General features: G+C 40.5%; 1 protein-coding gene across 6 annotated transcripts in view; it reads right to left on the reverse strand.

Annotated features, from left to right (window-relative positions):
- The window catches only part of dpp6b (dipeptidyl-peptidase 6b), a 298,152-nt gene that overhangs the window by 30,699 nt on the left and 252,210 nt on the right, over positions 1-15,243 (reverse strand). For all 6 annotated transcript variants that reach the window (XM_068224691.2, XM_073919875.1, NM_001115122.1 and 3 more), the window contains one exon: positions 5,643-5,763. In XM_068224691.2, the coding sequence (XP_068080792.1) occupies positions 5,643-5,763 (121 nt within the window). The remainder of the gene's footprint in view (positions 1-5,642; positions 5,764-15,243) is intronic.

Below are 15,243 nucleotides of genomic sequence, written 5' to 3' on the forward strand. Positions count from 1 at the left end.
GATTTTATGACTAACAGACCTTAGAATGTTAGATCAGGCCACATCTGCTCCACCACCGTCACACTCAACACTGGTGTACCACAGGGCTGTGTGCTGAGCCCCTTCCTCTACTCCCTTTTTACCGTTGACTGTAGGCCTGTTAATAGATCTAACACTATCATCAAATTTGCAGATGACACCACAGTGATTGGTCTAATCAGCAACAATGATGAGACGGCCTACAGGGAGGAGATACAGCATCTGGCCACTTGGTGCACCGACAATAATCTGCTCCTTAACACCAACAAGACCAAGGAGCTCATTGTGGACTTCAGAAAGGGACGAACAGGCTCACATGATCCCATCCACATCAATGGGATAGCCATTGAGCCTGTCTCATCCTTTAAGTTCCTGGGGACCCACATCTCAAAGGACCTTTCCTGGACCACCAACACCTCCAGCCTGATCAAGAAGGCTCACCAGCGCCTATTCTTCTTAAGGCAACTGAAGAAGAACCAGCTTTCATCAGCCGTATTGGTGAACTTCTACCGCTGCACAATAGAAAGCATCCTGACCAGCTGTGTCACAGTCTGGTATGGAAGCTGCTCTGTTGCTGAGTGTAAGGCACTGCAGCGGGTGGTGAAAACTGCCCAACGCATCACAGGGACCACAATGCCAGCCATAGAGGACATCCAGAAGAAACACTGTTTGCGCAGAGCATGCAGTATTCAGAAGGACACCTTTCACCCCGCTCACAGACTGTTTTCTGTCCTGCCCTCCGGCAGACGCTTCAGGCTCCCCCGGACAAAAACCAGCAGACTGAGGAACAGCTTTTTCCCCAGAGCTGTCTCCCTCCTGAACTCTGCCCCCCACTGACTCTTTTGCCCCCCACTGACTCTTTTGCCCCCCCCCCCCCCAATACACCCCCCACTCTCCTCTAACTTAAACTCCTCGCAATAACTGCACTGTTTAACATTTGCACATTTAAAAATTTGCACATTCAATGCATCACATTGAACTGTTTACTTATTGGAACTGTACATACCCACTGCATATGGGCATTTGTAATTATGTAGACACCCACTATAAATATACACTTGTAATCATGCTTACTATTCATGTTTATCTATCCCTGTACATATATTCATATATTGTAACATATACATTTGTAATTATGTTTATTTATCTGTACACTACTGATTATTAATAGCAACCTGCACATATATTCATATATTGTAAATCTGCTCATAGCTGATCCAACCTGTATATAATGTTCATAGTACATCCATCTGTAAATATCACCATAGTTTTTCTATAACTGCACTTTATAACTTATTCCTGTATCCTGCACTTGCTGCTATTGCACTGCTGGTTAGACCTAAACTGCATTTCGTTGCATTGTACTTGTACATGTGTAATGACAATAAAGTTGAATCTAATCTAATCTAATCTAAAACTGTCAACCCAGTCTGAGGTCAAGAGCACTCTGAAGCAGGTTTTCATTCAGGATGTCCATACATCGTTCCAGATCCTGCTGCTAAAAAAAACTTCCTCACAGCGCGATGCTGCCACCACCATGTTTCACTGTAGGGATGGTATTAGCCTGGTAATGAGCCTGCCATTTACTCCAAAGAGTTCCATTTTAGTCTCATCACACCAGAGAATTGTTTCTTATGGTCTGTGAGTCCTTCAAATGCCTTTTGGTGGATTGGTGGATTGCTGCACAGATGGTTGTCCTTCTGTAAGAACGCTGGAGCTCAGACAGAGTGACCATCGGGTTACTGATCACCTCCCTATCTAAGGCTCTTCTCTCCCGATCACTCAGCTTAGATGGCCGGCTAGATCTAGGAAGAGTCCTGGTGGTTCCAAACATCTTCCACTTACGGATAATGAAGGCCACTGTGCTCACTAGAACTTTCAGAGCAGCAGAACATTTTCTGTAACTTTCCTTAGCCTTGTGCCTTGAGACAGTCCTGTCTCGGAGGTCTACAGACAATTCCTTTGTCTTCATGCTTGGTTTGTGCTTTGACATGAACTGTCAAGCCTGGGATCTTATATAGACAGGTATATGTCTTTTCAAATCATGTCCACTCAACTGAATTTACCACAGGTGGACTCCAATTATGCTGCTGAAACATCTCAAGAATGATCAATGGAAACAGAATGTACCGGAACTCAATTTAGAGCTTCACGGCAAAGGCTGTGAATACCTAAGTACATGTGATTTTTGTGATTTTTAACTAATTTGCTTCAATTACAAAAAAAAAAAAATCTTCTATCGCATTGTCATTATGGGGTATTGTGTGTAGAAGTTTGAGATAAAAAAAGAATTTAATCTGTTTTGGAATAAGGCTGTAACATAAAAAAAAATTGAAAAAAGTGAAGCGCTATGAATACCTTCCGAATGCACTATATATAATGTTCATTGTACATCCATCTGTAAATATCACCATAGTTTTTCTATAGCTGCACTTTATAACATAACTATATCCTGCACTTGCTGCTATGGCACTCATGGTTAGATCTAAACTGCATTTTGTTGCTTTGTACTTGTACACATGTAATGACAGTAAAGTTTAATCTAATCTAATCTAATCATGCTTCAAAATGTATTCTTTTGGGTACTCTTTTGCACATCTTGCTGTGTTAAAATGTTATGAAACATGCAACCACAGGATGGCAGTAGAGATCTTTGACAGCAGAAAATAATCAGACGTAGTATGAGCATATGACTAAGAATAGCCTCCGACTGAGATGTTAATTTGGGATAAAACCAATTACGGGGCACAGAACGCAGTTCAGCATGTCACAAACAAACCCGCAGCCAATGTCCTCTCATAGGACAGAACAACAGAGCAGAGGATGATGAGGAAAAGGCTGATAAACACATTTACATAATACACAAGCAAATGTATGATTAAGCTTATGTAATATTGGTCTGCTACCAAACTCATTTCACAAACTGTTTTTGTATAAAAGTAATGCGCCAAGGTTATTACCCCAAGCATACTAGAACATTCACCACAGCAAAAGCTGACAGGAAAATGGAGGACAATCACAGGTGGAGCTAAAAGGGTTGTGCGTGTGTGTTTCTGGAGAGGATATCAATCGCACCTGAGGGACTGACACAGACAGTTCATAGCAGCAGGGATTTTACACTGAGTGATTAACAACATGTTTGATATGCCTCAAAGGGACAACAGATAAAAAGCATAGGCTACAGGAGAAACCTCAACATGGCAAGAAAGATGATCAGTGTCACATATAAATTAAGTGGTGTAATGATTACCTGGCTTTACTTGAGTGATTGGATCTGTGAAAGCCTCTAATGCTCACCAAGCCATCATTTATTCATTTAAATATAAAGTAAAAAACAGTCTTTCTTGCTTTTCATTGGATCGGCCTTCAGCAGTGACATTTGCATTACACTCATCTGAGCTAAACTCAACTGAACTTCAACAGTGACATTTATTCTTAGAATTTGAAAAAAAATATTCCTTTTACTCTATTTTTTTCATCTATTTTAAGCTGCTGTCACACAATGTACATAGTAAAAAGCGCTCTTGAATAAAGATGAATAAAAAAAAACAATATTATAATCATTTTAAAAGCTTTAACTATGTTTTATTTATTTACCAGTTTATTTACTTACTGTATAATGTACACATTAGTGATATCAGAACATTACGGGAAGGTTAGCTTTTGGTTCCCTGAATGTTCCTTTTAAATTTTGATTTTGGTTGCCAAAATAAAAAAAAAGATCTGTAGTTTTTACTGTTACTGTAAATCTTATTGTCCCCTTTTAGGGTGATTTGTTCTGCAGCATACTAGATTTATAACAAATATATCATACCACACACTTGAGACAAATATTAAACAACATTAATAGTACTAAAAAACAGCAAATACCGGTGTCTCAGGACAACATGAGAGCAGGCCGGCCCAAATTCCAGGCACAAGTCACTGACCGAAAATGCCTTCAGGTCCCCAACCCTCTAAATCAATGACAACGCAACCAGCAGAGCTGTCTTTAGGAACAGAAATCCCATAGATACGAGTCAAGTGGTTCAAAGGGATCTCCGCGTAGGCTCATAAGCCCTAACGCGAGATCCCAAGAGAGCATAAAGGGGGGCGGGGTGGAAATACTCGAGCCGCACCTCTGAGGAACCGGATGATAAGATTATACCTTCCCACGATGCTGCCATCTACCGCCTCATGATGAGCGAAAATGGCAGCCACGTAAACCTTCAGTGTGGAGGGTGACAGCCAACCTATCGTGAAGGAAAGAAAGCACAATGCTGATCTGCAAAAAATCAGGGATCTTCTCGGCAAGAAGCGCACCACTCAGTGAATAGTATCCACTTCAGGGCATAGACATGCCTCGTAGAGGGTGCTCTAGCCTGAGTGATGGTATTAACCACCACTATCGTTAGGTTACCTAAGTCTTCCTCACTGCATCTATGGACCACACGTGGAGGTTCCATAGATATAGGTGAGGGTGCCAAATGGTGACCTGTCCCTGAGAGAGGAAGTCCTCTCTTAAAGTGATCTGCCAGGGAGGGGGCATGGCAAGGAGGGAGAATTCTGATATCCAGGTCTGGTTGGGCCAGAGAGGCGCAACTAGCAAGACCTGCTCCTCGTCCTCCCTGCCTTTGCACAGTAACTGCAAGAGCAGACTCACTGGGGGAAACGCATATTTGCGCATGCCCTGAGGACAGCTGTGGGCCAGTGCATCTGTGCCGAGGGAGCCCTCGGTCAGGGAAAAGAACCACTGGCAATGGGTGTTCTCAGAGAAAGCAAATAGGTCAACCTGGACTTCCCCGAAGCGTGCCCATATCAACTGGATAGACGCAGGGTGGAGTCTCCATTTTCCAGGGGCCCAAAAAGCAACTGTGAGAGATCTGCCCGAGGGCCAGCCGCAAAGCAGGGGACAACTGGGGTGGGTCACCCTTTTGCAAGAGCGAGCCCGATCTTAGCTGCGCCACAGACATAACATCACAATGATGGCATGCACTGTCCCTGAGCACCACATTAACATGTTGGACCCCAGACATGGAATGCAGTGCTCATGCCCATCATTCGGGACAGGAAACCACCATATCCAAAAAAGCACGGTCGGAACGACATCTTAAAAAAGACGCCCTGCACGGCCGTGTTGCTCTTTTAGGAAACTTCCTTCCTTATACAAACCGGCAAGGGAGAAGAACCCAGCTCGACCGTCTGCCACTGCGAATACACACTCTGGATAGGGAGAACCTGCTTCTCGATCTCTCTCTGTGTAGACAGGTTAGAGAAACCCTCAGTGACTCTCTTAGAAGCTAATGAAAGGCTCTGAAAGCGAAAAGGATGCCTCAGCTGAGCACATGCAGCGCTTATATGCCAAATTGATTGTCACTGATGACAGCTGTGCACGCTGACGCCGCCAACTCATTGGCGTTTCATTGGCCCGTTTTTATACTCATTTCAGATGACTGAATTCTGACAAAATCCCCATAAGTGAAAGTTTTCCACATAGCACTGAAGTTGCCTTCCCAAAGGGGAAACCCAAATGCAGTGAGGGATGTACAAATAAACAGATCAGACATTCACAATCACTGCTGCTCTTTTATTACATGCTCAGAGTCCACTGTGTTGTTTTTATTATTAATGTTTATGGGTTTTACCTTCATAGAGCCAGTCAGCAAGTCCATTAAATATGACCCCCAGACTGCCTGTGGACACCAGGCGGATTGATGGGCTGTTGACTTGTGCTTTGTAGTAGATGTTATTTTCAAAGATGAAAATCTGTCAGGAAAAAAAAAAAAATGACTGTAACACAGACTATTGTAACCCAAAATTACTCCTGAAACTGAACACATTTAAAGTGCAAAATATCTTACAAGATATACGGCCATATAGATCTAAAATTTATTGTTTTGCCCAATGCAACTTAAAACTAAGGATGCCGTCAGCAACTCAAGAAAAAGAGGCTATACACACAAGAAATGCTAATCATACAAAGAAATTGTTTGTTTTCAGAGAATTAATTGCTATATAGCGAGTTAGGAGGGAGGAATAGTATTTCTTTTTTTAATAGTGAAGAGTGTTTCTACAGGTGGTTTGTCAAGCCCACTCACCACTCACCTGTGAAACACTCAGAATTGCATAATATTTTGTTCGTTGACCTGTGGTGTGGTGTGGGAAGAGAAGAGGGGATCCTGGTTTTGTTCACAGGGGTTCACGTGATTCGGGAAGAGATTGTGCTGTATTAGCAGAACAATTTTGTGTTTCATTACAAAGCCTATTCTAAAAATATACATGTCTGTTTTGTGAATTTGAAATAGAAAGAATAGTGCAAGTGACTAAATAATGATCTACACTGCTTTCTGATTGTATACACCAGTAATACATCATTGAAAGAGATAGTTCACACAAAAATTAAAATTGTCATCAGTCTCCCTCCACTTGTCCCAAACCTGTTTGAGTTTCTTGTTTTCTGTTGAACACAGTATTTTAAACAAAGAACCATTGACCTCTATAAAATATGTTGTTGTTCTACTATGAAAGTCAATACATACAGGTTTTCAACTTTCTTAATGAAGACACAAACCTTTATTTTTTTCTTCCGATAGAGGGTGCTAAACTTTAAAATGTAACTATTCACTTTATTCTCCATGTACGAGCGGGCCATTTGAATCTTTTTGGCTCGAGACTTTCAGTCTCATTCAGTTCTATTTATGTTTAGAGGTTAAAAGCAGCTCGCTCTGCTGCTTGATGTTGCAAACTGATATTTTCCTATTATACGATTCTGCTTTGTCTGTATAATCATGCCTACACTTGTTTGTAAAGCAAGTTGTTTGATTGTTTCTGCGGTTTATCATTTCTAGTCATTTCTCCAATATATTTCTCTTATCGACTAAATGGGAAGTTTTAAAACAATTGCAAAAACAAGTGCACTTCCGCATTGAAGAATAAGGTGAATAGATAATAAAAATTACTTGCTTGTTGTTTAGATAAAGAAACTTACTTCAACTTACTAAAGTGCTCTAGCAGGGTTATAGATGACTTTTATTAAAATTGAATCCTATTAATGAAAATAATAGGCAATAATGTATACCTTTAAAACCATGAGCACTGGGATCAAAGAGTCATAGTATTACTATGTAAAGAAAACATTTAAAGTCATTTAAATGGAATTTTACGTGGAATGTCTATCACTTCACTAAAATATTAACTGTTTATTAGTACGTATAAAGTATAATCTTATTTTGCATTCCCAATTGTACCCAACTACTACCCAGTTAATTAACTACCTATTAATGAGCAGCTTATTGGTAGTTTATTGAGATAAAAGTGTATATATTAATGGTTTGTAAATGGCATGAGTTGGCATAAAAATAAAGCAAACCAAATTATTTATTAGTAAATTTTGTTCATTTTAATGCAATTCTAATCTTTAATTGACAAGACATCCCTTCTCTCTTGCAATAATATATTTTTATTTTCTGATGACGTGTTTACTGAAATGGGGTCAGGCCAAAAACCTGCCACACACAAAATACAGTACTACAATGCATTAGTGCATTAGTGCCCTCCACCTTTTCAGCAGGTTCCAGTTCCATGGGGATTTTAAAAACCTTAAATAACCCATGAACCAAGCAGCCTCAAGGCAAATCACAGCATTACACACTTTGAAATAAAAATGTGAAAATCTGACAAAATGACACCACTCACTTTGACTCTGATTAGAGGGATTTTCTGTACACAGCATCAAGGATAATGCATTTTTATGCATGAATTCTGCTATTAAACTTGATTGTTTTATAATGTAAGATGAATTAATGTTACCACATGGATTCACCAATTAATTATTAACCTTAAATCTCACATCAAGTCAAGTTTTAAGGGATTGTTTGTTGTTGTTAATATCAAGAAATGAAAAAAGCTTTGATTTTGGAATCTGACCCTCATGCTTGATAGTGAACTTCAATCATACAATCAACCCCACCCAGGCTCATTCTATAAACGTATTGCTATACACATTTCTAGAGTGCTGCAATTACATCCCAGGAGGTACTTTTTTTTTTTTTTTTTAGTTTTTGTTTTCACAAATCCACCAGAGGTTGCTGTATGCATTTTTCAAATTTGTCTTGCGAGTGCTGTTCTTACGTAAATCCACCAGATGCCGTTGTTGTCTGACTAACTGACTGACCCACCCTCCTTCTCCCTAAACTCAGCTAGTAGTGTTTTTAAATGCACCAATTGACCAGCCCAACCACTTTCCTAAACCAAACCAACAGTTTTAAAAACAATCCAGAAAAAGAAAAGCCCTTGCCCAATTTCTACTGCATCTTCAGATTGTACCACATTCTCACCCTGTCATTTACTTGTTTATTTTATTTTTTAGCTTCTGTTTTTGTCTTACCCGCTTTCTGGAATTGTTCTTCGCTGAACTCGAACTGTATCGTTGTGATCAACTCCTCTATGCATTTCAAGTCCACCCACGTATGTGGAGAGCTACTGGACAAACTGGCAGAGATGGGGGACTCGAGTCACATGACTTGACTCGAGTCAAACTTAAGTCTCAAAATTTAGGACTTGCGACCTGCTTGACAAATATCCAAAAAAGAATCGACTTGACTTGGACTTGGCTGTCATGACTTGAGACTTGACTTAGACTTGAGTTAAATGACTTGATTTAGGAATATTGTTAGAGATTGTTTGTATTCCTTTGCCCTTTCCATTTGCTGTATATTTTATTAATTTGATGATGTCATTAGGCTATAATACATAGGCTATTTTATATACATATTTAAAATGCTTTTGCATTCAAGTTTGCTTTGAACTTGAAAGATAGAGAGAAACAGATTTGACCTGTCAGTGGTGCTCATGGCTCCTGAATAAGAGAAAGTGGATGTCTTTTTTATTTTTTATTTTTTTTGCTTTAACCCATTGAAAGTCAACAGTGTATAACATTGTCATAATAAATTAAAGTATTGTAAAAAATTAAATGTTTTGTATGTCGCATTAAGGTTTTTTCTCAAATTATTCATGTGATGTGGGTATATGGTGTGTTTCAACCTGTGAGAAGCACTGATAGTATTGTATTTGTTTGCTAATGTTTAACGTTTTAGTTTTTTACATTTTAGGGGTTAAGTTTAATCAAAAAAAGACTGCATTAAAACAATCTGTTAAATGCTATATTCCTGTTTTATGGAAATCTTCAGTGGAGTGTGTACGTTTCCTTATCCAAGAAAGTAAAGGAGAAAAGTAAAGAGTAAAAGTAAAGTAAAGAGAAAGTAAAGAAGCTAAATAGAGGAGGCTCGTTCAATATTTATCTTCATCCAGATGGACTGTTTTCTCACAAGTGAAGCATTCAGTTTTTCCACTTACAAAGTCTGCCATGTAAATGGCAACTGTGCCATGGTGTAACTAGGCTGACTCTTAAAGGGAATGGGAGATGAGACTCTGACTGGTTTAATGCAGATTATATTCAAAACAGACCCATAATTTATCAAGAGAATAAACAGAACCCTGTTAGAACATGCTCTGAACGCAAACATGCTTAAAAGATGCGCTTTAGACTTTGCGCCTAGATAGTTAAAATAGAGCCCTTTGGTAAATCACCAGGAATGATAAATGGCAGAAAACAGTAAAAATTACTACTTATGTTACAAACTGGTGTGTTTATAACAACACATTTAAACCAAAAAGAAAAAAAATACCATTTTGCAACATCAAACAACATAGGCTGTTTTGTATGATTAAAAGTGATTGAGTAGGAAATCTTGACATGTTTCGTCCACTCTTAATTGAACATTAACGTGAACGATGGAATATTTGTTTTACAATTTATTACAATTTTGAAATCCCGAACTGTCATTCAAGGCTGGAAAATAATTAATGAAGAATGTCTGAAATGCACATGGTGGAAACGATAGAAAAATAGTTCCAGAAACTCTCACCGTTGTGCTCCTTGTTTGCACTTTGTATAAATGATGATTCAAAAGCTGGTTCAAACAGTAAACTATTTTGCTGTATATCAAGGCCACTACATTTCATAAAAAGACACACTGTAGACAACAGCTTATTCTGTATATATATATATATATATATATATATATATATATATATATATATATATATATATATATATATACACACACACACACACACACACACACACACACACACACACACACACACACACACACACACACACACACACACACACACACATATATATATACATTAGTATTTATATTTGTATTAAATGTATAAATCATTTCTTTTACTACTTTATTTTATTTTTAACTGCTACCTACTGTTTACAGTGTTTTTTTATTATTTATGTATGTTCTTTTATTTTTATGTAAACTTTATAACTGCTTTGGCAATACATTTGTAACATTTGCCACGCCAATAAAGCAACTATTGAATTGAATTGAATTACTGAATCTTCACAGATGAACATCACTTGTGAATATTTACAACATTGTGCTACATTAATCAAGGTTGGTGACAGATTGTCTTCAGGATGATTGATAGCTGTGGGAGAGGTAGAGTGTGTTTATGTATGAGTATGGGTCTGCTGGGATTTATTCAGCAGTTGAATCATGCTCAAAACCACAAAAAATGCAAATCAAACAGGAAAAAATTACTTTAAAAGGACAAATAATAACACATTAATCTATGTCAATTTATGGTTGGTTAACAAACTGTAGCAAATTAAATGGAAAAATGACAAATTTAAAATTGCACTTGCATTAAATTTGAACTATAGTCATTTGTTGTGTTTAGCATTATTTTTTAAAAAGCCTGTGGTCTGTCTTGTTACCACCATGTTGGTAAATAATTGTAAAACTTTCCCCCCTGGCCTCTGACTAACACTGCACTTGCACCCTGGCATTTATCCGTTATTGTTAGGCATTCATCTGATCACTGCCATTTACTCTGAACATGAGCAGAAAGATTCATGATGAGGCAGACACACAGTCAGACAGATAATGGCTCAGTGCTTTGTCATAAATCAGTTCAGATGAACAGAATTAATCACTGCTTTTCTGACACAGAGTCTAATGAGGAGGAAAACAGATGCAGACTTAAAGCTTCAAAAATGTGTCTACAACCTAGGCTCATTTGAAATACATGACTCAATTTTCTGCATAACCCTAAATATCTGGTTACATTACACAGCACTTTTCAGATGAAAAATCCACAGGAGACTATGGTTGACCTAAAGTGAGAGCGTGACAAATAGACTTTACAAATGCTTGAATGTACTGACTGATAATACTGTCCAAGAGGCATTTTAAAAATGGTTGCCAAGCCAAAAAGGACAACATAGGCTCATTCTGAAAACGTAGCCCTATACATTTCAGGAGATCACGAATTATGTAGCTAGAAGTACATATAGCTGCATTTCGTCTTTAAAATTAACGCTACAAAGTGGTATGACGCCATTCCTTTTCTCGCTTACTAGCAGACCGCTTATCTCCGATGGATGGCTTAACTGCTGTTCCCAGTTTGTCTTGTTAGCTCACCATGTACGGAGTTTACCACAACAACTGGATTCGATTCTGGCAAAGAACAGTCTGGGCTGGAAAAGGGGTTTTGACCAGTGATTTAACAAACACAAGCATAACACAAAACATTTTGTCAAACCATGTTTGCCCTGCCAAATTGACTGTAACATCTTAAAAATTTCAAATAAGCATATTTCATAATTTTAGAGTAATTTTGGATTAAATACATTTAAAATCACACTGAAAACATAAAATATCCTTTTAATCAGAGATTTAATCCTGTAGACTGAACAGGCCACTCTGAAACATTCTAAAATGATCACTGGATTTAGATGTACACTTTGGGCTATTCGTCCTGCTAGAAATTTCTTTGTATGGTCTAAAGATATCATAGTCTTTGTCAAAATTACTTTAAATAATCATTTATGTCCTTTATACAATTCATTTAAAATACCACAATCAACACCAGTTTTCAACAGCAAAAGATCCCTATAACAAGACAGCGCCATTCTGCTCATGAGTATTTTTTTTTTTCCCGAGACATACCACTGATCAACGAGTCCAAAGAATTCCAGTTTGGTCACATAAAAACAAAAACGTTCAAGGTTACAGAAGTAACCCTTCGTTCCCCGAGGAGGGGAACGGAAGTGCTACTAAGTGGATTTGATCTTTGTGAAAATCCACGAAATGGGAGGATTCGGTTCAGAAACCGCTTGTCTGAAAAAGTATTGAACGGGCCAATGAATGCAATGAATTGGCAGCGTAAGCTTGCACAGGTGTGCTTCATTGCCAATTATCCCAGCATATAAGCACACCTGTAGCGAGCAAACGCCATCCTTTTAAGCTGAAGAGACTTTAAAACAGCTAAGGGACAGTCATTATGGCGACGGAGTATAGCACTTCCGTTCCCCTCCTCGGGGAACGAAGGGTTACTTCTGTAACCTCAAACTTTCCCCTTCGGTTGGGAAACTTCAGTGCTATTAAGTGGATTTATTCTTTGTGAAAATCCATGAAATGGGATTAACTATGGAAAGCGCCATAATGACTGCACCTTACCAACGCCCCCGATGAGGGGATAGTCAAGCAAGCGTGACGCACCCACATCATGGGAGGCGCGGTCCTCCAACGTGTCCCTGGCCCTAATTTATCCTACTTCAACAGAAGTCTTACGGATTTAGATATATTTTTTGGGAAGTCGTGAGCATCTAGATAATTCTAGGAAAATACGACAGTACGTTGAGAAGCGTGCAATCCCGATAGGGAGGACGCTGCGGAGGCCATCCGTTACCCAAGGGGGGATAGATGGCAGAATTTACATATGGACTAGCCCTAAAAAGGGGAAGTACGCATAGCAAAAGAGTGGTTAGTGGAGCGGGAAGACACGGGTCCGCCCAGGGGGGGGGGACTTAACCGTGGCGGAATAAGCATATGGGATCGCCTAGTTGGGATCACGCATAGCAGGCACCTATACCCAAAACGCGGGCTGACCAGCGGGCAGACCAACAACGTAGTGGGCCAGCAAGTGACTCCTCCGCTGAGTCAGTGCTGGGGGCCACGGAGGAATCTGCAGGGCTCACCTGATGGGGAACTTTACTGACAGATAAAAAGGCGCACGTACCTCCATGTTAGGGAGAATGGTGCAGCAAGCGTGTTTCAACACCCTACCAAGTTATTTCCTCAATCACCAAGGGGTTACCTAATACCCTTGAGGAAACCGGCTCCACTCGCAGATTGTAAAACCTTGCAAATGTGTTGGGTGTCGCCCAGCCCGCAGTTCTACAATGTCTGTTAAAGAGGCGTCGCGTGCGCGCGCCCGAGAGGATGCGAAGTTCCAAGTGGAGTGTCACGCACTCTCGGGGGACGCGGCTCACCTTGGCTCTGATAAGCGAGACAATGGCATCCACAATCCAGTGGGAAAACTTATTTCGGTACGGCACTTCCCTGCTGCCGACCGCCATAACAGACGAAGAGCTGCTCAGATGATCTAAACTCTGAGTGCGGTCTGGATAATACATTTACATTTACATTAAGTCATTTAGCAGACGCTTTTATCCAAAGCGACTTACAAATGAGGACAGGAAAGCAAATTTATACAACTAAGAGCAACAATGAATAAGTGCTATAGGCAAGTTTCAGGTCTGTAAAGTCTAAGAAGGGAAGTATTAGTAGTATTAGTATTTTTTTTTTTTTTTGGGTACAGTTAGTGTGATATTCAGAGAGGCAATTGCAGATTAGGAAGTGAAGTGGAGACTAAATAGTTGAGTTTTTAGTCGTTTCTTGAAAATAGCGAGTGACTCTGTTGCAGTTAGGGAGTTCATTCCACCAACTGGGCAGATTGAACGTGAGCGTTCGCGAAAGTAATTTCTTCCCTCTTTGGGATGGAACCACGAGGCGACGTTCATTCACAGAACGCAAGTTTCTGGAGGGCACATAGATCTGCAGAAGTGAGAGCAGATAAGAAGGAGCAAGGCCAGAAGTCACTTTGTAGGCAAACATCAGAGCTTTGAATTTGATGCGAGCAGGAACTGGCAGCCAGTGCAAACGGACTAGCAGCGGAGTGACATGTGCTCGTTTAGGTTCATTGAAGACCACTCGTGCTGCTGCGTTCTGGAGCAGTTGAAGAGGCTTGATAGAGTTAGCTGGAAGCCCAGCTAGTAGAGAGTTGCAGTGATCCAGTTTGGAGAGAACAAGAGCTTGAACAAGGAGTTAAGCTGCATGTTCAGATAAGAAGGGTCGGATCTTCCTGATGTTATAGAGTTATAGAGTGTGAATCTGCACGATCGAGCAGTTCTAGAAATGTGGTCAGAGAAGTTTAGTTGGTCATCAATCGTTACTCCAAGGCTTTTCACCATTTTGGATGCAGTAATGGTTGTCCCATCCATCTGGATTAAAAAGTTATGGTGTAGAGTCGAGTTGGCCGAAACTACAAGCATTTCCGTTTTTGCGAGGTTCAGCTGAAGATGATGATCTTTCATCCAGTGTGAAATATCCAACAGGCAATACGCAAGATGCGAACTGGACAATGAAGAAAGGGCTGGGTCTGCCTCCTCCGAGAGCAGCGCTTGCAGGCTCACTACCTAGTATTAAAACGGAGTGGTAGGAACCTTGGGCACAAATCGCGGGCGGGGTCTCAGGACGTGAGAAAAAGCCAGCCCAATTACAGGCACGAGTCACTGACTGAAAAATGCCTACGGGTCCCCGACCCTCTAATCGATATCAACGCGACCTGCAGAGCTGTCTTCAGGGACAGAAAGATACTGAGTCGAGGATCGAAGGGATTTGACGCGGCTTTTGTAGCGAGGGCGAGATCCTAAGAGGGCATGAGAGGGGGCGGGGTGGATTAATTCGCTTAGCGCCCCTGAGGAACCGGATGATGAGGTTATGCGTTCCCACGGTGCTGCCAGCCACCGCGTCATGAGAGTGGAGATGGCAGCCACGTAACCTTGAGTGTGGAGGGCGACAGCCTGCTCTCCAGCTTCTCTCGGCGTAAAGAAAGCACAACGCTGATCTGGCAAATTACGGGGGTCCTCTCTGTGAGAGACGTACTATTCAGTGAATAGACTCCACTTCAGGGCATAGGCGCGCTCGGGGAGGGGGCTCTAGCCCGAGTGACAGTAATAGCCACCGCAATCGGAGGTTACCTAAGTCTTCCTCGCATCTAAGGACCTCCAAAGATCAGCGAGGGTGCCAGATGGTGCCCTGTCCCAGAGAGAGTAGGTGCTCTCTCAAATGGAACTGCCAGGGGAGGGCTATCACGAGG

This window comes from Danio rerio, chromosome 2 (genome assembly GCF_049306965.1).
Source record: "Danio rerio strain Tuebingen ecotype United States chromosome 2, GRCz12tu, whole genome shotgun sequence".
NCBI lineage: Eukaryota > Metazoa > Chordata > Actinopteri > Cypriniformes > Danionidae > Danio > Danio rerio.